Raw genomic sequence first — 22,001 nt, 5'->3', positions numbered from 1 at the left:
CTGTTTCAAGTAAATTTTCACTTGAAATAAGTAGAAAAATCTGCCAGTTTTATCTTCTCATTACAAGCAAAAAAATCTTGTTCCACTGGCAGATTTTTTTTACTTATTTTAAGTGAAAATCTACTTGAAACAGGTGAGAATTGTTTTTTTTTCCAGTGATGCGTCTTTTTTACTCTGATAATGAGTCTCTTTTTTACTAAAAATGAGACATTTTAAGTAGAAATAAGACAAATATTCTTGTTAAGATTTTGAGTTTTTGCAGTGTAGATTCAGCAGGTACATATCATTCTTAAAATGGCAAAAATTACGTTTCTATATGGTCAAAACGTAGAAATACTTGGTCAAATACAGGATTACAAAAGTAATCTGTAACAATTCGTACGGTGAATTAAACCAATTTGACAATTCTATGCCACAATGCCTGTTTCCAGGTCTTATTTCAGTGTTTAACCAAGCACAGAAAGAAAAATACAGTTGTGTTGTTGTTGGTCTTCCGCATGTGTCCAGGTAAATACTCCAGGGAATTCCCACAAATGTTAGATGGGGCAATTCATGGTTTTAGAAATGTCTTCGGGATGTGGTTGGTAAAAAAAGAATAGTAGCTGCAGAAAAATACTTGTCTGTGTTAAAGGGAAATCTGTTTCCCCAGCTGGCTGAGAGGAGCCTTGAGTGTTGGGCTAGTCCTGGTCAAGGCCACGGCCGGGCCCGTAACTGGTCCAGCTGTTGCTGTTGCCGGGCAACAGGCTCCCTGTCTCGTTACGTGTCTCGCAGGCTTTTGCTCACATGTAATGCAACAGGACATTTGGGGTTCAAAAAAGAGAAAGGAAAAACTTTGAAGCTCATGGAGCTGAGTGACAATCAGGGTAGAAACTCAGTGTCATTTCAAAGTCACACTTGTACAGTTGCTCCCTGCTCCCTGCGCTGCACCTGCAGCGCTGAGCCCCGTCTGGTTACTGTACTTCAGTCATAGGTAGGGTCGCCACCTGTCAGAAATAGAAATAAGGGACGCCCCCATTTCAGCAGCGCAGGCGCCAAAAAAAAGGGACGTCCCCAAAACGTCTAAACTGCATAGAAATGTATTTATTTTATATGAAAAAACTAAGTTTAAAGTGCTTTAATAGCATTGAACTTGCATGACTGTACAGACAGACAACCATACTAGCAGCTGAAATAACCTCCTATGCTATTTACGTCCAGCAAAGATGTAGAATATAGATACAGGTGAAGGTCGGGAAATTAGAATATGGTGTAAAAGTTGTACATGTATCCATGTTCTTTTTTTTTATTTTTTATTTTTGTGTTTCACTCATAGTGACATATACCGTCTTATTTGCTCAGGAGTCAATATAAGTAATATAAGTTGTAAAAACAATGTCCCATGCACACTGACACACATGTATTATTTATATATTGCATTATTAGTTTGCCATCACTTTTGTGTAGTTATACTTTTTGTATGTTAATCTTGTGTTCTTTATAACACATGACATTTTAATAACTTGGGTGGAGGCTTCAAATAAGCCCATTGGGTTTTTTACCTCTTCCTGCACCTATAGTATTTATATTTGATATTTCCTGTATATTTTTAAAACAATAAACTAAACTAAACTAAATAAACTAAGTTCATTTATTTCAATAATTCAACTTAAAAGGTGAAACTAATATATTACATAGTCTCATTACATGCAAAGCATGATATGTTAAACCTTTATTTGTTATAATTTTGATGATTGAATTGTTTATTGATTTCATATAATATTAAAATTGAAAATTTTTATTTGGGGTTTTCATAAACTGTGAGCCATAATCATCAAAATTATAACAAATAAAGGCTTGAAATATCTCACTTTGAATGTAGTGGGAAATAATATATTTGTTTCACCTTTAGTTGAATTTACTACGAATGAAGTTATGCAATATATTCAAATTTTCTGACATTCACCTGTATATTATGACAATTTATGATCAATAAATAAGAGCATAATATCCGTATCGATTCAATACGGAACGCAACTTTTAATTCCCAATTTCCAGGGACAGGTGGCGACACTATTCATAGAGCAGGCCTTGTGTGAGCTGCAGCTGATAATTGTTGAATAATCACATTTACAGCAATTACAGCAAACATATCTATCCGGTTTGAAAATGGCGGAGAATACAGAGTGATCATGGCTGTTGCACATCCACCTGCAGCGCAGGCTGCAGCCGAGGCTCCCACTACCATGGACTTGTTTGATACAGATGTATAAACATAATTATCTATGTATTGTTTATCTGCAGTGGTCCCGCTACATCTTCATAAGTTTTGTCTATCCAGTCAGAAGCGTCCCTGTTAGCAGAGTTTATAAGTTGTTGTGTGCTTCCACAACAGGTCAGATGAGTGAGCTCGGCACTCACAAATCATGTTTCATTTCCTGTTATTTCAATAAAAGTCTCATATGCATCTCAGGAAGGTGAAGCAAGTCATTTCCTTGAGAGTATAGACTCACTCTGAGTTAATCACAGTGTTTACTTCACTGATCTCACAAAGCAAACATGGATAGGACTGACAACTGGTAACACAAATGGGTTGGTCGGTTCGTTTTCTAAAAACATCTCCGTTATAGCCAATACTGGAGTTGAGGGGGGATGAGGGGGGACGGCATCCCCCCCTGAAATAAAAACGGTCCAAATCATCCCCCCTGTAAAACTGCCATCCCTCCTTTCCATCCCTTATGTCATTTCATCAATGAATGTGGTTTTACTGCTATTTCAACATTTAGAGTCATCACCAGAAAAATAACACCAGAAAAATGTGACAATTTTCACCTGTTTCAGGTAAATTTTCACTTGAAATAAGTAGAAAAATCTGCCAGTGGGACAAGATTTATCTTCTCATTACAAGAAAAAAAATCTTGTTCAACTGGCAGATTTTTCAACTTATTTCAAGTGAAAATCTACTTGAAACAGGTGAAAATTGTTGTTTTTTCCAGTGATGAGTCTTGTTTTAAGTGTAATGAGATTTTTTTACTAAAATGAGACATTTTAACTAGAAATAAGACAAATATTCTTGTTAAGATTGTGAGTTTTTGCAGTGATCCATTTTACTTATCCTGTGAAGGACAGAGTCATATTGATAAGTTCAGAAAAGTGTTTTTTATTGTTGTGTTTTGATGTATTTGATGTAAGCCCAGTGGATATTTAAAGCTTACAGAAGGCTGCATTTAACTGCTGCTATGTCATTCCTGCAGTATTTCTGCAGGTGTTTTGGTCACTGCTATTATTTGTAATATATTATATTATTTGTAATCAGCACAAATTATCCGTCCCCATATGATCAAATCGACCGTCCCCCCTGATTGTTTTTTTACAACTCAAGTACCGTTTATATCCGTGGTGTGATAGGAGCAGTTTGCTGTAATATCACTGTGCAACAATATTTTACTTGTGCCTGAAAATGACCAATAAACATTACTTTATAATACATTCAACATAATCCAGCGGGGAATCAGAGTCTCTGATAAATGATAAGTAAACTACATTTTTCATCCAGCTTCATTCTACATGCATCCAGAAATCCATCCAGTTAGTGTGTGGATGGATGATGCATGATCCATCCACACACGTTCACAACACTTCCAAAACGATGTGGGGAGACAGGAGACACTTAGGAGACAGGACTCTCTGAATGATCTGCTTGCTTGCTGATTGGGTAACGTATTGCGTCACGCATCGCGTCACTTCCTGGTGTTTGCGGTCTGTGCTGCTGCCGTTTCACGGCGTTGCAGGCTCAGATCTCTCCCGACTTTTTATCTAAAACTTAGACTGTTTTCTGGTAAAATAGCACTATATCTGGTACATTACTGTCTTTATTTCAACACTCGCTCATTTTCTCTTCCGTAACTTTCACTGTCACCAATCACCGATACATTTTCTGTCCGTTAGCCTCCGTTAGCATCTTAGCATGGCCGCTCCGGCTCCCACCGCTTCACCTCTTTCCTGCTCAGTGTGTGAAATGTTTAGTTATTCCTCTGCCTCCTTTAGTGAAGACGGTAAGTGCTTAAAGTGTAGTTTATTTGCAGGGCTGGAGGCGAGGCTCAGTCAGTTAGAGGTCCGGTTCGGCCAACTAAACCATAGTCCGAGAGCCTCCTCAGCTAACCAGGCTAAGCTAGCGGCGGACCGGCCCGTAGCAGCTGAGCGTAACCGCTCCCCTGCAGCTCCCGAGCAGCCGGCCAGGCAGGGCAGCTGGGTGACGGTTCGGAGGAAGACTAGTCTTAAAGGGCTCACGGAACACCACCACCCGCTTCATGTGTCTAACAGATTTTCCCCACTTAGCGACACATCTGTTGAGAAACCGACCCTGGTGATTGGAGACTCCATAGTCAGACATGTGAAGCCGACTCCAGAGACCTTAGTTAGGTGCATCCCGGGGGCCAGAGCGGGCGACATAGAAGCAAATTTGAAGCTACTGGCAAAGGGTAATCGTAAATATGGTAAAGTTATCATCAATGTCGGAGCTAATGACTCCCGTCTTCGCCAGTCGGAAGTAACCAGAATGAATATTGTCTCGGTGTGTAACTTCGCCAAAACCATGTCAGACTCCGTAGGTTTTTCTGGCCCCCTCCCCAATCTGACCAGCGATGACATGTTTAGTCGCATGCTCTCGCTCCGCCGCTGGTTGTCTCAGTGGTGTTCAGAAAACGACGTGGACTTTATTGACAACTGGGAGACATTCTGGGGAAAGCCCGGTCTGATTAGAAGGGACGGCATTCATCCCACCCGGGATGGTGCAGCTCTTATGTCTAGAAATCTGGCCAATGTTATTAGACACTCCCCCTGACAATGCAGGGTCCAGGCCAGGATGCAGAGCTGTAGTTTAACAGGGCTGGAGGCGAGGCTTAGTCAGTTAGAGGTCCGGTTTGGCCAACTAGACCATAGTCCGATAGAATCCTCTGCGGACCGGCCCGTAGCAGCTGAGCGTAACCGCTCCCCTGCAGCTCCCCGGCAGCCGGCCAGGCAGGGCAGCTGGGTGACGGTTCGGAGGAAGGGTAGTCTTAAAGGGCTCAGCGACACATCTGTTGCTTCTCAAGGACCAACGCCTGCCAACAAAACTGTAGGATTGCATTATGTAATTAGCGACTCTAAAACTGTAGGATTACATGATATTGGCGACTCTGGCCAGGTGCCTAGCAAAATAGAAGTGGTTGCAGTTCCCCGCCCTCCAAAAGTTCACCAGGTGCAGCGTTATAGAGGCGTTAACCAAGATAACCTTGTAAAAATTAAAACCAATGCACATTTGGTACCAATTACAGACCGAAAAATTAGATGCGGACTACTAAATATACGATCATTAAGCTCTAAGTCTCTGTTAGTAAATGATATAATTACAGAGAGCAGGAGTGATATTTTCTGCTTAACAGAAACATGGTTACAGGAGGAAGAGTATGTTAGTTTGAATGAATCAACTCCGCCCGGCTACTTTAATCATCACATTCCTAGAAGCACGGGCCGAGGCGGAGGAGTCGCAGCAATTTATAACTCCGGTCTCCAAACAAAAATTGAACCCAAGTGCAACTATAATACATTTGAAAGCCTCATGCTTGGTCTGAAATTTCCGAGCCGGAAATCAGAGAAGCCAGTTGTGTTAGTGGTAGTGTACCGGCCCCCTGCTGGTGCGTATCTGGAGTTTTTGTCTGAATTTTCAGATTTCCTTTCTGGATTATTGATCAGCACAGATAAATTCATCATAGTGGGTGATTTTAACATTCATATGGATGTTGAAAGCGATAATCTTAAATTAGCCTTCGATTCTCTTCTAGAATCAATGGGTATCTCACAAAAAGTGGATAAACCGACGCACTGTTTTAATCATACTCTCGATCTCGTTCTCACCTACGGTGTTGAAACTGATGGTCTGTTGGTGTCACCTGTAAACTCCCTTTTATCCGACCATTACTTAATAACGTTTGAATTTAATTTTGTTGATGTTGAAGTGCAAAATAGGAGGTATTATTTTAGCAGATGTTTGTCTGATGAAGTTATTGTTAAATTTAGGGAGGCCATTGCTTATCTTACGACAGTGCGAAATAGTGATGTAGTCGAGGCCAGTGACCTGGGTTCTACCTCTGCAGATGTTGATTTCCTTGCTAGTAACACTGCTGATTTGTTGCATTCAGCTTTAGATGAAGTTGCTCCTTTGAAAAGGAGGGTTTCTAGCCACAGGAGCTTAACTCCCTGGTACAATTCAGATATCCGCATGTTGAAACAAAACGTGCGTAAAATGGAAAGGAAGTGGTACTCTTGTAGGTCTGTAGACTCTCATCGTGAATGGAAAGATATTCTAATAGTATATAAAAAAGCCATTCGCAAAGCCAGAACAGCTTATTATTCAACGCTGATAGAGGATAACAAAAGTAACCCACGTTTTCTGTTCAGCACTGTAGCCAGGCTGACAAAGAGTCACAACTCTGTTGAGCCGTGCATTCCTGCAGCTCTCAGTAGTGAGGACTTTATGGGCTTCTTCAACAGTAAAATCGCGAGAATTAGAGAAGAAATCAACCAGCCGGTTGTAGGTGTTTCTTCAGCTTTAGCGACTTCCCTAGGCTCTGACTTGTCTCTAGACTGTTTTGATCCTATAGACCTCCCTGAGCTGACTTCACTCGTTAATAGAGCTAAGTCAACCACATGTATGTTAGACCCCATCCCGACTCGTCTATTCAAACATGTTTTTTCTCTTATTGGTACGACAATACTGGACCAAATTAACCTATCCCTAAGTTTAGGATATGTACCACAGGTTTTCAAAGTCGCAGTAATTAAACCTTTACTTAAAAAACCTTCTCTTGACCCAGACACCTTAGCTAATTATAGACCAATTTCCAACCTTCCATTTGTGTCTAAAATTCTGGAAAAGGCAGTTTCAAGCCAGTTATGTGACTATTTGTATAGAAATGATCTGTTTGAAGTCTTTCAGTCAGGGTTCAGAATGCATCATAGCACAGAGACAGCACTTGTTCGAGTCACGAATGACCTCCTTATGGCCTCAGATAAGGGATTAGTGTCCATACTGGTTCTACTGGACCTCAGTGCTGCTTTTGACACTATAGATCATGGCATTTTACTGCACAGGTTAGAGCATGTTGTTGGGATTAAAGGGACAGCTCTATGTTGGTTTAAATCATATCTATCTGACAGGTTCCAGTTTGTTCATGTACATGAGGTTTCTTCAGAACAGTCAAGGGTCTGTTATGGTGTTCCGCAGGGTTCAGTGCTAGGGCCAATCTTGTTCAGTTTATACATGCAGCCGTTGGGAAGTATAATCCAGAATCACGGCATACACTTTCATTGTTATGCTGATGATACGCAGCTCTATTTGTCTATGAAGCCGGATGAAACAGAACCGTTAGTTAAACTTCAGGCATGTCTTAGGGACATCAAGGACTGGATGTCCAGAAATTTCCTGCTTCTAAATTCAGATAAAACAGAGGTTATCATTCTTGGTCCAGAGCATCTTAGGAAGGGATTAGATGGTGTTGCGATGGCTTCCAGTGCAACTGTGAGAAATCTTGGTGTTATTTTCGATCAGGATTTGTCGTTTAAACCATATGTCAATCAGGTTTGTAAAATAGCCTTTTTCCATCTCCGTAATATTGCAAAGATTAGGAAAATCCTCTCACAGAGTGATGCAGAAAAACTAGTTCATGCGTTTGTATCTTCTAGACTAGATTACTGTAATGTGTTGTTAGCAGGATGTCCAAGTAATTTGCTGAATAGGCTCCAGCTGATCCAAAATGCAGCAGCACGAGTACTGACAGGAATTAGCAGGAGAGACCACGTCTCTCCAGTGTTAGCGTCGCTCCATTGGCTACCCGTAAAATTCAGAATCCAATTTAAAATTTTATTACTTGCGTATAAAGCCCAAAACGGCTTAGCTCCGCATTATTTGCAAGACCTGATAGTGCCTTATGTTCCTGTCAGAGCTCTCCGTTCTCAGAGTGCAGGTTTACTCGTAGTTCCTAGAGTATCTAAATGTAGATTTGGAGGGCGGGCGTTCTGCTATCAGGCACCATTACTTTGGAACCAACTTCCAATCTGGGTTAAGGAGGCTGACTCCACCTCCACCTTTAAAACTAAACTTAAAACCTTTCTGTTTAGTAAAGCCTATAGTTAGTGTTTAGTAAACCTCTAGCTGGTGTTGGTAAATCTCTAGGTAGTGTAAACTTTAGTGTGTCAGAGTCGCTCCTGTAGTTTCTTGTGCTGGCCCCCCCTTCTCCTCCCTTTTCTCTCTTTTGTCCATGTTGCAGCATCCTTTGCCGGACACCGGAACCTGCAGGTGGTCGTGGGTGGCTTGTAGCTTGCATTACGGAGCACAAGTCTTTTCCTGACCCTGCACCCCAACCTGGGACTTGCTGATTGGGCCGGAGCTTCGGGAGCTGTGTGCTGGCCTGCGGTCCCCACCCCTGGTCATCCCGTTGCTGCCCCCCCCTTCTCCTCCCTTTTCTCTCTTTTGTCCTGCAGGTGGCCATGGGTGGCTTGTAGCTTGCATTACGGAGCACAAGTCTTTTCCTGACCCTGCACCCCAACCTGGGACTTGCTGATTGGGCCGGAGCTTCGGGAGCTGTGTGCTGGCCTGCGGTCCCCACCCCCGGTCATCCCGTTGCTGCTTCCACCTGCCTGCTGTGCTGTTGCCGTCCCTGACCCACCAGTCTGGCCCTCGGCAGGAGGGTCCCCCCTGATGAGCCTGGTCCTGCTCAAGGTTTCTTCCCTCCTAAAGGGGAGTTTTTCCTTGCCACTGTTTGGCTTAAGGTTTTTCTCCCACTAGGGGAGTTTTTTACCTGCCATTGTTTATGTAATATCTGCTCGGGGGTCATGTTCTGGGTATGGGTCTCTGTAAAGCGTCTAGAGACAACTCTGTTGTATTAGACGCTATATAAATAAAATTGAATTGAATTGAATTGAATCTCATGTGGCAATGAGACACTGTAATGAGCTTCAAAAGAATAAACTTCCTTTCTTACACACCAGAAAATCCAATATTCTAAATCAACAAAGATAAAGACAAAATAATGCAAATGAGTCGTTTTGACGTGAGCATTTTCTTAAAGACTTTTCCTTTGTTCTCAGCTCTGCAGGAAGAGCTCAGTTGAGGTGTTATCTGGCAGGATAATAAAGATTCAACACAGTGGCTTATGGTGTAGTCAATTTAATGATAAGCATTGTTATTGTTTTAAATGAAGTTAGTTCCTAGTGGATTTGTATTACAAAGCAGGGAGAAGTGTGTGCATGCAGAACATGCCCGTGCTCGGAAAGTAACTGCAAATGTATTGACTTTCAGGTCGTGCTATCTGCTCGGCGGTACGGGGTTTTGTTTATTGATCCCACGTCAATGTGTTTGTTTTACCGACTCACGTCTGAGAGAAACAAAAGAGAAGCAGATAAGGACGCACAAGTCCTAAACCAAAGGCAGACTGAAAGCCTGACGGAGCAAAGCCAGCGATGTGTTTGTTAGTCTGCTAGTTACATTGTCACTGCTTGGTGTGTGTGTGTGGGTGGGTGTGTGTGTGTGTGTGGGTGGGTGGGTGGGTGTGTGTGCTTACTCATGCTCCTTTTTAATGGATTCTGGCTATTGGCAAGCAGATCGCAGCTAATTGAGTGGCACCAAATGCCAGCTCCACTTGAACATACACCCCCTCTCTGCAAATGTGTGTGTGTGTGTGTGTGTGTATACTGTATGTGTGCGTGTGTGTGTTTGCTCTACCTTCCCAACACCCCCACGGAAACTTTCGCCCTAGAGACAGTGTAATTGGCTGTTTTTGGTTCCCTCTAGTTTGGGTTTTAGGCATAAAACCCCCAAGAAACCTGCTGGAATCCTCTAATCCCGGCTGAGAGCTGGGACTGTATTAGCTCCTTTACACACACACACACACACACACACACACACATGCACAAGCACAGTATGCAAAAACACAAAGACGTTCACATGCAGTCATGTTGGCTCACGTGAATATGTCATTGTTCAGGCGCTTGGTCACACAACAGCACAGAAATTAGCTGATTCACTTGTACGCACAGCTGAGGCCCCGCCAACCTCAGACGGTCCAGACGTGAGTCGTGGGGGCCTTTGCTTCCAACGGGGGGTCTGAAGCAAAGGTCCTACTCATTCGTTGACTCTGACATATGCTTAAAACTTAAATTTAGGGTGCTTTCACACCTGTCCCGTTTGGAGCAGTTGATCTGAAACAGGGAGCGTTTCCCCCTAAAGATCAGTTTGTTTGGTACATGTGAACACAGCAATCGTGCTTGGATGCGGGACAAAACAAGCGAGCCGAGATCCTAGGAGAGGTGGTCTCGGCTCGCTTCCATTCCAGACCTGGAGCGGTTCGTTTGCAGTGAGAACAGAATCCACACAGAGCACAGAAACACACAGAAACAAACTAGCCACACTCGCTCACGATACTCCATAGTTGTTGTTTTTCACGGGGTACGGAAGAGGAAACTCCTTCCGCATTCAATACTGACCAACGAGAGAACAGTTGGTTCTCATGGCATTTGTTAACAGCTATGAACCTCTACAGACGGTTGCCTTGTGAACACAAACGCCACCAACGAAAAACGAAACAACTGTATCGATTTAGCCCCTGAATCGGAACAAAACAAACGGGCCACAGGTCTGAAAGCACCTTAAAACTCATCACAACTGTCAAGGAACATTTCAATGCACATTGTGTCACAGTGTGTCAGGGATCAAATTATTCCTAACAGAGTGTTTCAGCTCCAGTATGGCTCTTGTCCAACATTCCCCTTGGGGGCGGGGATACAGCTGATGGATACTCCAGCATCTAAAATGACTGTCAGCATATTATAAAGTATATGTTATATGTTAAGTTTCTCTGTGACCGACCGGTGACATGTCCAGGGTGTACAGTGCCACAGTGACATGATGGTTGGACGGATGGATGGATGGATGGATGGATGGATGGATGGATGGATGGATGGATGGATGGATGGATGGATGGATGGATGGATGGATGGATGGATGGATGGATGGATGGATGGATGGATGGGTGGACGGGTGGGTGGACGGGTGGGTGGGTGGGTGGCTTGTGTGGGTGTGTGGATGAATGGCATGAGTTTCATTTCTTAAGTTATACCCTGTTCCCAAAAATAAAATGACTGTTTGGATAATACACTTTTGGGGGTGGGGGTTGTTTTTAATGGAGTTTTTTAACACTGAAATGTATAAACCTAGCTGAATGCACTAATAATGTCCTTAATTTCAGTGGTTCAGCTTAAAACCGTTGATGAAGCAGGTAGTTTGGGTTGATGTGTCTAGAAAGACTTGATTTGATGTACTTAAATGTTTCTCAACCTTGAGGATTATATGTCTCTACTGTACATCATCAAGTCAAAATTCACTGTGTGCAACACCTTTGATTTAGTTTTCGACAATACACACAATTACAGCCCTAGAATCGCTAATATTTCTGTTTTGGGTATTCTGGAGCTCATAAAACAAGATGGATGAAATATCCAGCATCACACAACTAAGATGCACGTAGATCAATACAGTAATAGACAAGCACACACAGAACTACACACTCAAACCCATGCACACATCTGTGGTGGGCGGAGTCCACTCAATATTAGCATGATAATGGCTAAAAGTGCAACAACACAGAAGTTAACATTTGATAGAATGTTTGACGTGACACAATTTCTCCTGGACACACACACACACACACACACACACACACACACATGGGAGTATGTTATTAATCCTGCCTAATCAAGCAAAGACCCCCTGATGTTTTCATGGAGCTGGAAGGAGGAGGAATGATAACGAAGAGGACAAAAAAAGAAGAGGGGAGGATAAGAAGGAAGCGTGTGTGTGTGTGTGTGTGTGTGTGTGTGTGTGTGTGTGTGTGTGTGTGTGTGTGTGTGTGTGTGTGTGTGTGTGTTAAGAGAAGGGGAGGAGGGTGGAAGGGGGTACCAGCTGGACTGGCTGCTACACCCCCCCAACAGTGAAACAGTAGCTGGCATGGCCATCTGTCCAGTACAGATCAGTGAAGGTTTACTGTAGGTACCACATGGCCGGCGACGAGCTGACGGGAAACACCAGACAACAGACAACAAAGAGCAGAGTTCAACTGTACAGAAACGGCATGTTTTCTGTAAATATTAGCACTTTCTTTTTCACAGCACGTGTATTTAGCTAATACAAAAAAGTTAAATAAAAACCTCCATCCATCAAGGGTGTTTTGCCAGAATGCCAAAGTTGGTGTGTTTTGGTTTCGATGACTCAGCACTCATTAGTGTTTTGGCAACGTCTGTTCTTGAAAGATTGCAAACGAAGCCCTTTACAGTCTTCACTGTTGGTGTGCAGATTTAAAGGTGAGATGCAGCAATAATTACAACAGCTTTTTTAGTTCACGACATCAGATACTCTGGCAGCTCACCTGGCGTGCACTCCGTTCTCGGAGTGCAGGTTTACTCGTAGTTCCTAGAGTATCTAGATGTAGATTTGGAGGGCGAGCGTTCTGCTATCAGGCGCCATTACTATGGAACCAACTTCCAATCTGGGTTAAGGAGGCTGACACCACCTCCACCTTTAAAACTAAACTTAAAACCTTTCTGTTTAGTAAAGCCTATAGTTAGTGTTTAGTAAACCTCTAGCTGGTGTTGGTAAATCTCTAAGTAGTGTAAACTTTAGTGTGTCAGAGTCGCTCCTGTGGTTTCTTGTGCTGGCCCCCCCTTTTCCTCCCTTTTCTCTCTTTTGTCCATGTTGCAGCATCCTTTGCCGGACACCGGAACCTGCAGTGTGGGAGTGAGGGGGGCAGGGTAACGGCCCCTTTTGGGCGGGGGAGAATGTTCGTCCCTCAAGACTCCTCTCCCTGGCCCTGCCCCTTCTCAACCTTTCCCCGACCCTGCACCCCAACCTGGGACTTGATGATTGGGCCGGAGCTTCGGGAGCTGCGTGCTGGCCTGCGGTCCCCACCCCTGGTCATCCCGTTGCTGGCCCCCCCTTCTCCTCCCTTTTCTCTCTTTTGTCCTGCAGGTGGCCGTGGGTGGCTTGTAGCTTGCATTACGGAGCACAAGTCTTTTCCTGACCCTGCACCCCAACCTGGGACTTGCTGATTGGGCCGGAGCTTCGGGAGCTGTGTGCTGGCCTGCGGTCCCCACCCCCGGTCATCCCGTTGCTGCTTCCACCTGCCTGCTGTGCTGTTGCCGTCCCTGACCCACCAGTCTGGCCCTCGGCAGGAGGGTCCCCCCTGATGAGCCTGGTCCTGCTCAAGGTTTCTTCCCTCCTAAAGGGGAGTTTTTCCTTGCCACTGTTTGGCTTAAGGTTTTTCTCCCACTAGGGGAGTTTTTACCTGCCATTGTTTATGTAATAACTGCTCGGGGGTCATGTTCTGGGTATGGGTCTCTGTAAAGCGTCTAGAGACAACTCTGTTGTATTAGACGCTATATAAATAAAATTGAATTGAATGAATTGAATTGAAGTTGTTTCATGAAGCTGCTAACCAACCCAAAGTGTGGCTTAACATAAGGAGATTCACCTGTGCAAGTTACATGGAGGTAGGTAGGTAGGTAGGTAGGTAGGTAGGTAGGTAGGTAGGTAGGTAGGTAGGTAGGTAGGTAGGTAGGTAGGTAGGTAGGTAGGTAGGTAGGTAGGTAGGTAGGTAGGTAGGTAGGTAGGTAGGTAGGTAGGTAGGTAGGTAGGTAGGTAGGTAGGTAGGTAGGTAGGTAGGTAGGTAGGTAGGTAGGTAGGTAGGTAGGTAGATACATATAAAACAAGAACCTTAGAGAGAGTCGGAGGATAAAGAAAATACACTTGGACACTTGAAAAATAGATAAGATAAATAAACAAGATAAATAAATAGGTACGGTTGTGTGGCAAGAGTCAGAGTGTAAAGTCACAGGCAGATCCAGTCCAAGTGTGTGATCGTGGTTCTGACAGGTGGATGAGTTATATAGTCTAATTACAGTGGGTAGGAGAGATTTCCTGTATCGTTCCTTAGAGCAGCGAGGATGGTGAGTCTGTTGCTGAAGCTGCTCTTCAGCTTGTCCAGTGTTTTGTAGAGGGGTGAGAGTGATGGTCCATGAATCATGGACTGCTGGCTATCATAGACCATGATAGCCAGCAGTCTTGCTAGCATCCTCTCCTCCACCACCTTTTCCAGGGGGACAAGCTTAGAGCCAACAACAGACTCTGCCTTCCTGATGAGTTTGTCCTTTGCCTTGACGTTGGCGTCCTTTGCCTTGACGTTGGCGTCCTTTGCCTTGACGTTGGCGTCCTTTGCCGCAGCATCTTGTTCCAGACATGGAAGGACCTGAGCCTCCTCAGGAAGTGAAGCCGGCTCAGGCCCTTCTTGTAGACGGCCTCGGTGCTGGTGGACCGGCCCAGTTCATTGTTTAGTGTTAAGCCTGAGTTATGGTTCTGCGTTAAATCGATGCTGTGCCTACGCCGTCACCGTGACGCCGTCACGGTGACGCCGTCGTGAACCTTCGGACTTCTCCGTCACTCCATTTCTCCGTGGTGCAGTACCCCCCATGACCGCTAATTCGCGATCTTTTCCTGGATGGTTTATCCGACTTTTTCCGGTCACAGTGAATCAAAGAGATAAGGACAACTATTGTACAAAAAACAGCGTGTGGTACGCGTCGACGCGTACCACACGCCGTAGGCACGCCGTCGTTTTGACGCAGAACCATAACTCAGCCTTTACACCCAGGTACTTGGAAGAGTCCACTAAATCCACATCTGTCCCACTGATGCTGGAGGGGGCAGGACAGGGGCTTGTTCCTCCTGAAGTCCACCACCATCTCCTTCGTCTTCGCTACGTGGTTCTCCCTGCACCACTTCACAAGGCGGTCCCGTAGGTCCCCCAGGTCCCCCAGGTCCCCCAGGTCCCTAAGCTCAGCCTTAGCTCAGATTTAGCTTATGGAAATGACCTAAGTTAGATATTTTAATGTGTCTGCGGGTTAAAGAGCAACAAGAAATGAACGTCAGTATTCCGGGATCAGCTCATGGACATATAAAACAAGAACCTTAGAGAGAGTCGGAGGATAAAGGAGATCAGGAGTCCGTTTCGCAACTATATGTTTAGTGCCTATGTGATGGGTAACAACTAAACATCGATGTAGAATCCCAGTCCAGAAAAGTTGAAACAATGCTCATGAACCCACCTTTTTTCACATAGAACTCCAGCATATGTTGAAAGTGAGACATTTTACCATTTCATTTGAAATATTAGGTCACTTTGAACTTGATGGCCGGGTGGACACATCTCAAAAAAGTTGGGTTGGGGGGATGTTCACGGATGTGTAGATACTCTTCTGTTTCAACATCAGTCTGATAACTTTGCGTGTTGTAATGGTGAGCTTTTTCAAGGGATATGACACATCAGACAGGACATTTGAGGCTTGCATTGTTCCTTTTAGTTAACTTTCCTAACTACGTTCTGGTATTTCTTCTATGTGCCTTGTGATGGCGTTAGACGTTATTGTCCTATTCATGTCTTATCGGTTGCCAGCAATCTTAATGTTGATAAGATGCACAGTGATGAAAGAAAATACTTGTTGAGTCTCATCAAATATAATAAAAATGAAAGGAAAATTTGTTTTCAAAGACTTAACTCTGCAGCCTCTTTTTATAAGATAATAATATTCTTTCACTTGGAACAATCTTTAAATGGCAGCTGAGACATAAACCACACAGCTTTTTGACTCTGAAAGCAAGACTAAGAGGATAACATGCAGCGGATACTAGTTCATCTTTAATCAGATCTTGCATGAATTTATGCTTTATGGTACAGTAGGTCAGCGTAGAATCAAATGCGGCTGCCTGCAGATTCTGAAACTTAGGAGCATGAATCACATTCAGAAGCAACCTTTAGTGTTTAGCTCTTTGTCTGCTTATATCTGGATTGAACAACAGCCACCCTAAACACACACGCACAAACACACATATAATAGGCTTGACTAATTAATAATGAATAAAGCCTCTGGCAAATTGAATTTTTAATTTCTCATTTTCATCTTGCCCACATTTTGTTTTGCCTCTCCTTTAGTCGTGTCATTTATGTTGAATGTTAAATTGGATGTTCACCTTTAATGTGCTTACAATCAATAAAGCGAATAAAGTAATAGAACTAAAATACAGGTACTTGTGACATTGTGAATCTTACAGTATATTATCCATCAGCAGCATCTGGTTTTATGTCATCAGGTGAACTCGGAGCTGAGTTAAATGGCCCGTCGGAGTGCACCGCCAGCCCTGGTGCAGTAGCCTCCGTGATCACACTGCATATCTAATTAGTCTCTACAGTTGTATTTTACTCTGAGCTGGAGGACTGATTGCAGCCCTGCTGTGATTTATGACCATGATTGAGTCATGTTTAGGAAACCACTGAGGCTGAACCGGCCTTTATTCATCTTTAGAGCTGGCTTTCACTGCTGTGATATGATAAAGAAGGACAGCTTAAATTCACCAGTTTGAAAATGAAGTGAGGCTCGTCTCCGGTACTTCTGTGTATGACTAGATTTGCGTGTTAGCATTCTGTCTGCTTCAATCTTCTATTCCTCCTGGCTTCTGACACCACATTTAGGCAAGTATTCATTCAGATTTTGCTCACTAATCACAACCTATAATGTTTGAAGGTGCATTTCACTTGTTTTAACTGTCTCAAAAAGATTCCCACTGCCTAATATACATTTTCCCCTGTCAGGTAAACTGCATTAACCCCAACTCCCTGGCAAAACCTACTATTTTTCAAAATACCTGAATGCAGTGACTTTTTGCTCTGTGTCCATTTAACATTTGACTGTGAGACAAGTGAGAAGCTAGAAGTGATTATTTGGATTTCCTTTGAAATTGGCACAGGCACGTGGAAGCAGCAACGGAATGACCGGGGGTGGGGGGGACCGGGGCCGCAGGCAAGCACGCAGCTCCCGAAGCTCCGGCCTGCAAACATGCACAAAAGAGGAAAAAAAAGGGGGCCAGCACAAGAAACTACAGGAACGATGGACAAAAATGATAGTTATGAGATACTTATAATAAATAAAAATGGTAATGGAGAAGAGAGGAAGGGAAGAGAAGAGGAGAAGAAGGGTGAGAGGCACCGCCCAGTGGATCATGTCGGTGCCCCCCTGCAGCATAAGCCTATAGCAGCATATCTACCACGAAGCTATGTTTGAGACTAACTATTATAGTCTTGTTCTATAGCTGCAACTATGACTACTGACTCTAACACACTAGAGTTTACACTAACTAGAGATTTACCAACACCAGCTAGAGGTTTACTAAACCCTAACTATAAGCTTTACTAAACAGAAAGGTTTTAGTTTAGTTTTAAAGGTGGAGGTGGTGTCAGCATCCTTAACCCAGATTGGAAGTTGGTTCCATAGTAATGGTGCCTGATAGCAGAACACCCGCCCTCCAAATCTACATTTGGATACTCTAGGAACTACGAGTAAACCTGCACTCCGAGAACAGAGAGCTCTCTCAGGAACATAAGGCACTATCACGTCTTGCAAATAATGCGGAGCTAAGCCGTTTGGTCTTGTCTTTCCCTTGCTCCCTGCTGGTCCGTACTGTTTGTTCCTCCGTGTTTTCCACGTCAAGTTTTTGTAGTTTTTTTGGTCAGGTTCATGTTCTGGTTTTGTATCCTGCACTGCAGCGCTTTTGGTTTTGTTTTGACAAATAAATCCCCGTTTTTGGGAACTCCTGCCTTCTGGTCTCCTGCATCTGGGTCCTCACATACCACTCCCTGACACGTTTGTACTTCAAAACCGACAACAGTCCTCCCTTAGCTTTGCTACTACACCGCACATCTTCCGTCTGTCTTGTGCTGATACTAGTCTAGTTTTTGCTCTGCCTGCATCACATCTTTTCTCTCTCTGCTTGGTTGTATGCCTATCCGAGGCAGTTCCCTCTGCTACTGTTTGTCCTGTTTGCTGGAGATCAGTGTTGAATCCTGAATAATCAGACTTAATTCTTCTATCATCAAATAGGAATGGAATTAAGATGACTCGCCAGTTTAAAATCAATAGTGCCAAAGTTTTTAGCAGTACTTGATAATTGCGTAAACAATACAGTAATCCCTGGCCATATCGCGGTTCACCTTTCACGTCTCGCTGCTACACAGATTTGCATGTCGTGTTCTGCATTCTGATTGGCTAAACAGTCTCCCCTCTTCTTCACTTCCTGTGTCAATAACGTTGGTTGCTTAGCAACAGTGCTGAGAACGGCCAATGAGCTTCAGCACCAGCTCAAGAATGGGACCTTTGATGAATCGGTCATTACAGTCTCAGATATAATCCATGGTGCATGTCGCTTTAGAAGAATCTTTTTGTCCAGAAGAAAAAAGAGCCACAACAACGACCCATAACTATGTTCTTCTCTGGAAAAAACACACCTGTACCGCGGCTTTAGGAGAAAAAGATGCTACAGAGCGAGTCAGGATGCAGCGGCTCAGAAGAGCAGGGAAATACGCGCCAGTCACAATCTGTCCTACTGTACTTAATGTATGTTTTTTCATAATCCTTTTTCATTTTCTCCCGGTCAAATCCAGTTACTCGGGTCGTGGTGGGGCGGGGCTGATCTCCGCAAATTTGAAGCCTTGTAATTGTAAAAAAAAAAAAAAAAAAAAGGTTACTACTTCACGGATTTCACTTATCATGGGTTCTTTTTGGAACGCAACCCAGCTAAAAACCAGGGATTACTGTAGTGCCAAAGTTTTTATCAGTACTTGATAATAACATAAACAATACACAAACTCTTGGCATGTCTCTCCATCCTTAGGGATGTCCCAATAATGTGAATTTGATCTGCCAAAGACATCCCTGCCGTCAGTTAGGTGCTCAGAACAGCCGCCAAACAAACGGCTGGGTTGGGAATGTTGTCTGTGCTGACTGGATAAGCTGAAGGCAGCCGTCTCAACGTCCTCTTTAAGGAGGAGCTCGGCTATGCTTCAATTCCAGCCCGCTAGTCGTTACCCAAGACTCTTGCTAATAGAAAAACAACTTCATCTGGAGATACCGTTGTCCATTTGGAAGACTCATCCAAGCTTTACTTTAATATTTTCAAGGTTCAAAGTATTATTATTAGTAATATTATCATCAGTTTATTTTCTCATGATGGAGTCTATTTTGAGAAGGTCACCCTTCAGCAGAAACGGCGCCGTCAACATAATGATGCCAATACCGTATTTCAAAGCTGGCATGGTGTTCTAAGACAAGAGTGTGAGGTGGAAGCTTCTCCCTTTACTCCTCAAATTAATGGTTAAGATCACCAAACAGCTCAACTTTGATCTAAAAAAATTAAAGGACAAAAATGAATAGTAAGTCCACATGCGTAGCTGTAAACTGTTCTGTTTTTTGCTGAGTTTTTGCAGTGCATAGCACATATGTCATGCATATTTTCAATGTTAAATGAGAATTTCACGCATGGTATCTCTTTTTCTCTCTGCAGGTGTTTCTCTCGATCGGACCACCTGGCCCTGCACATGAAGAGGCACGTCTGAGGGCAAACCAAGCAGAGGAGTCGGGGTGGGAGGAGCACGAAGAGGAGGAAGAGGAGGAGGAGAAGTAAAAGGAGAGAGAAAGATGGGCAATCACACCACCAACCGCCCGCCTTGTTCATCCTGTCCATAAATCGGTCGCCTCAAAAAGGCCATCGGAGTCGGGACGAGGAGGAAAACAAGGAGCAGCTAGATTGTTGTTTTTCTTTAAAAATTACACATTTCGCATTTTTGCAATAGTTAACATTTCACACACCCGTCTTTGAATGCATCATCCCGGTGAACCCCGGCATCTCTCACGCTGCTCTGGGGGCTTGGACACTGCCAAACCAATAACTACTTAACTCGCTTGACGAAACATTGCGTCGCCTTATTTTCTTTCTCTTTATTCAGTGTGTTTACATTATTGAGTCACTTTGGTGAGGAAGCAGTCTGGTGGGGGAAATATCCAAACGTTAGCTATTAGTGCTTTTGCCGGTTTTTTGAAGTCATATACTCAACTTTTTTGATTTTTCTCGTTGCTGTTTTTTCATACACGGAACGTAAGAAACCATCATCTGCCGCAGTCAGCCTCTGTAATCTACGTGAAGAAAACAACAATGCCCGTTCTGCAGGAGCGAGAGACTGTAAGACTATAAAGCATGGCTGACAATCGAATCATTGCCTCGGTCATGCCGCTGCAGTTCTCTGCCTCTCCACCAGAGGGCGTTTGCATCTCTCAACCTTCACTGAGTTGCCTGCCGCCTCCGCAGGCCATCTGACAGAAAATGCGCAGCGACACTTTCTTCCCTTTTTTTCTACTTAGAGGACGATGATAATTCTTATTGTTGTTATCAAAAACGAATGACACTTTGCTCTTTTCTCTCTTGGAGAAAAAATGTCTTAAAACTCACTGAAATGTGTTTTTAGAAAAAAAAAAAACAAAAGAACTGAAAATCTGAAGATGACTTCAGCAGGAATGTGTGGGATGAGAACGAAAGCGTTGTTGGTCTTTTAAAAACCCCCATGTGCACCGACTCTTGCATCTACAGTCTGGAAGGAATCAGCAGATGTGGAAAGACTAAAAAAAAACACAATCAACTCTCAGAAAAGGGAATTTGTGTTTTTATTTGGAGTGGAATAAAAGCAGAGAGCTGAAAGGTCTTCATTTTTCTGTGCTGCTCTTTCTGCCCTCCAACTCAACTGCAGCTGAAAAACAAAATCTCGATACGACCTCCAATGGTCTCGTACTCTACCAGTCAGGAAGAGGACTCGCTTGGAACTGGAAAACCTTTTTTTGGGGTCTTTTTTTATTGTTATTATTATTGTTATTCCGAAGGTTATCCATGTGCGCTTTCACAGACTCTGAGATCCATCTCCCTGGCAGCACCGTAGTGCAGAACAGAGGTGGAAGATCTTTGGTTGCACCGTGTGACCACGTGGGACTGAAGATGCTGAGCGACCATTGCCTGTTGGTTCTGAACAGACATGGTCCCATTCAACCTGTCAAATTTGCCTGTTTCGTATCCATTGACTGCACTGACTTTTTCAATGTTATCTGTGCTTTTTTTTTCTACCGCGATAAATACGGAAAAAAGCAACACAAAGAAAAAAAATCATAAAAAGACTGGAAAAATACAACACAAAAAAACCTACAAAAAAGAAACAATTCAATTTCACTCTACACTTTGCATACAGAACAAGCACACATACTCCGTTAACACACAAACACACGACAGTTCCTGCGCTCACGGCTCCCTCTCGAGATAAGACGAATAAGATTTAGGAAAATAATTTTTAAACTAATTAACAGAGCCGGAAAATAAAACATTGCATGACAGGCTTTATTGCAGATCTACACACACTCCAGCTCATGAACACACACACTAATACTCTTCCTGGAATTATATGTTCTGCTCCCAAATCTTTTTTCACAGTAGGAATTTAGATACTGTTGTTTAGTAGAGGAGTATCTTATAGCTCTCGGCTGGAGGTAACAAACGATTCCAAATCCTTTGAAGTGAGAAATCAGCTTGTTCTCGGCTCCAATAATTACCCACATAACCCTCGCTGCAGTTTGGGCCTCTCATTTAATCAGAGTTTTACTTCTTAGAATCTGGTTATATACAGCAAAGTGTAGTTATCAGTGTTTTCATTAGCAATAATCTAAAGTAAAGCAGTCAGAGCAGATTAAATATTAAAACAACTAACAGTCACATACAGTACGGAAGAGTATCAGGGCCAGGCAGGAGAAAAATACTAATAATATTTTAGAGGAGGAAGATTCTTTTTTCATTATGCACTTCGAGAAAAAAGTCGAAATGTCGAGAAAAAAGTCGAAATGTCGAGATTAATGTTGAAATACAATTTCGAGAAAAAAATCAAAATTTGCGTGAATAAAGTTGAAATGTTGAGAAAAAAGGCGAAATTTCGACTTTATTCACGAAATTTCGACTTTTTTCTCGAAATTGTATTTCAACATTAATCACGACATTTAGACTTTTTTCTCGACATTACGACTTT

The 22,001-nt window shown here is 43.2% G+C and overlaps 1 protein-coding gene across 1 annotated transcript in view; it reads left to right on the top strand.

Annotated features, from left to right (window-relative positions):
• klf7b (Kruppel like factor 7b) overlaps positions 1–21,782 on the top strand; it is a 144,625-nt gene extending 122,843 nt beyond the window's left edge. The window contains exon 4 of the mRNA XM_061724336.1: positions 19,451–21,782. Coding sequence (XP_061580320.1) covers positions 19,451–19,502 — 52 coding nt within the window. The 3' untranslated portion in view covers positions 19,503–21,782. The remainder of the gene's footprint in view (positions 1–19,450) is intronic.
• The last annotated feature ends 219 nt before the right edge of the window (positions 21,783–22,001 follow it).

The sequence above is a fragment of the Cololabis saira genome, chromosome 6, assembly GCF_033807715.1.
Source record: "Cololabis saira isolate AMF1-May2022 chromosome 6, fColSai1.1, whole genome shotgun sequence".
NCBI lineage: Eukaryota > Metazoa > Chordata > Actinopteri > Beloniformes > Belonidae > Cololabis > Cololabis saira.
The sequence above is the reverse complement of the archived record's forward strand: the minus strand, read 5'-3'. Positions and strand labels throughout refer to the sequence as shown.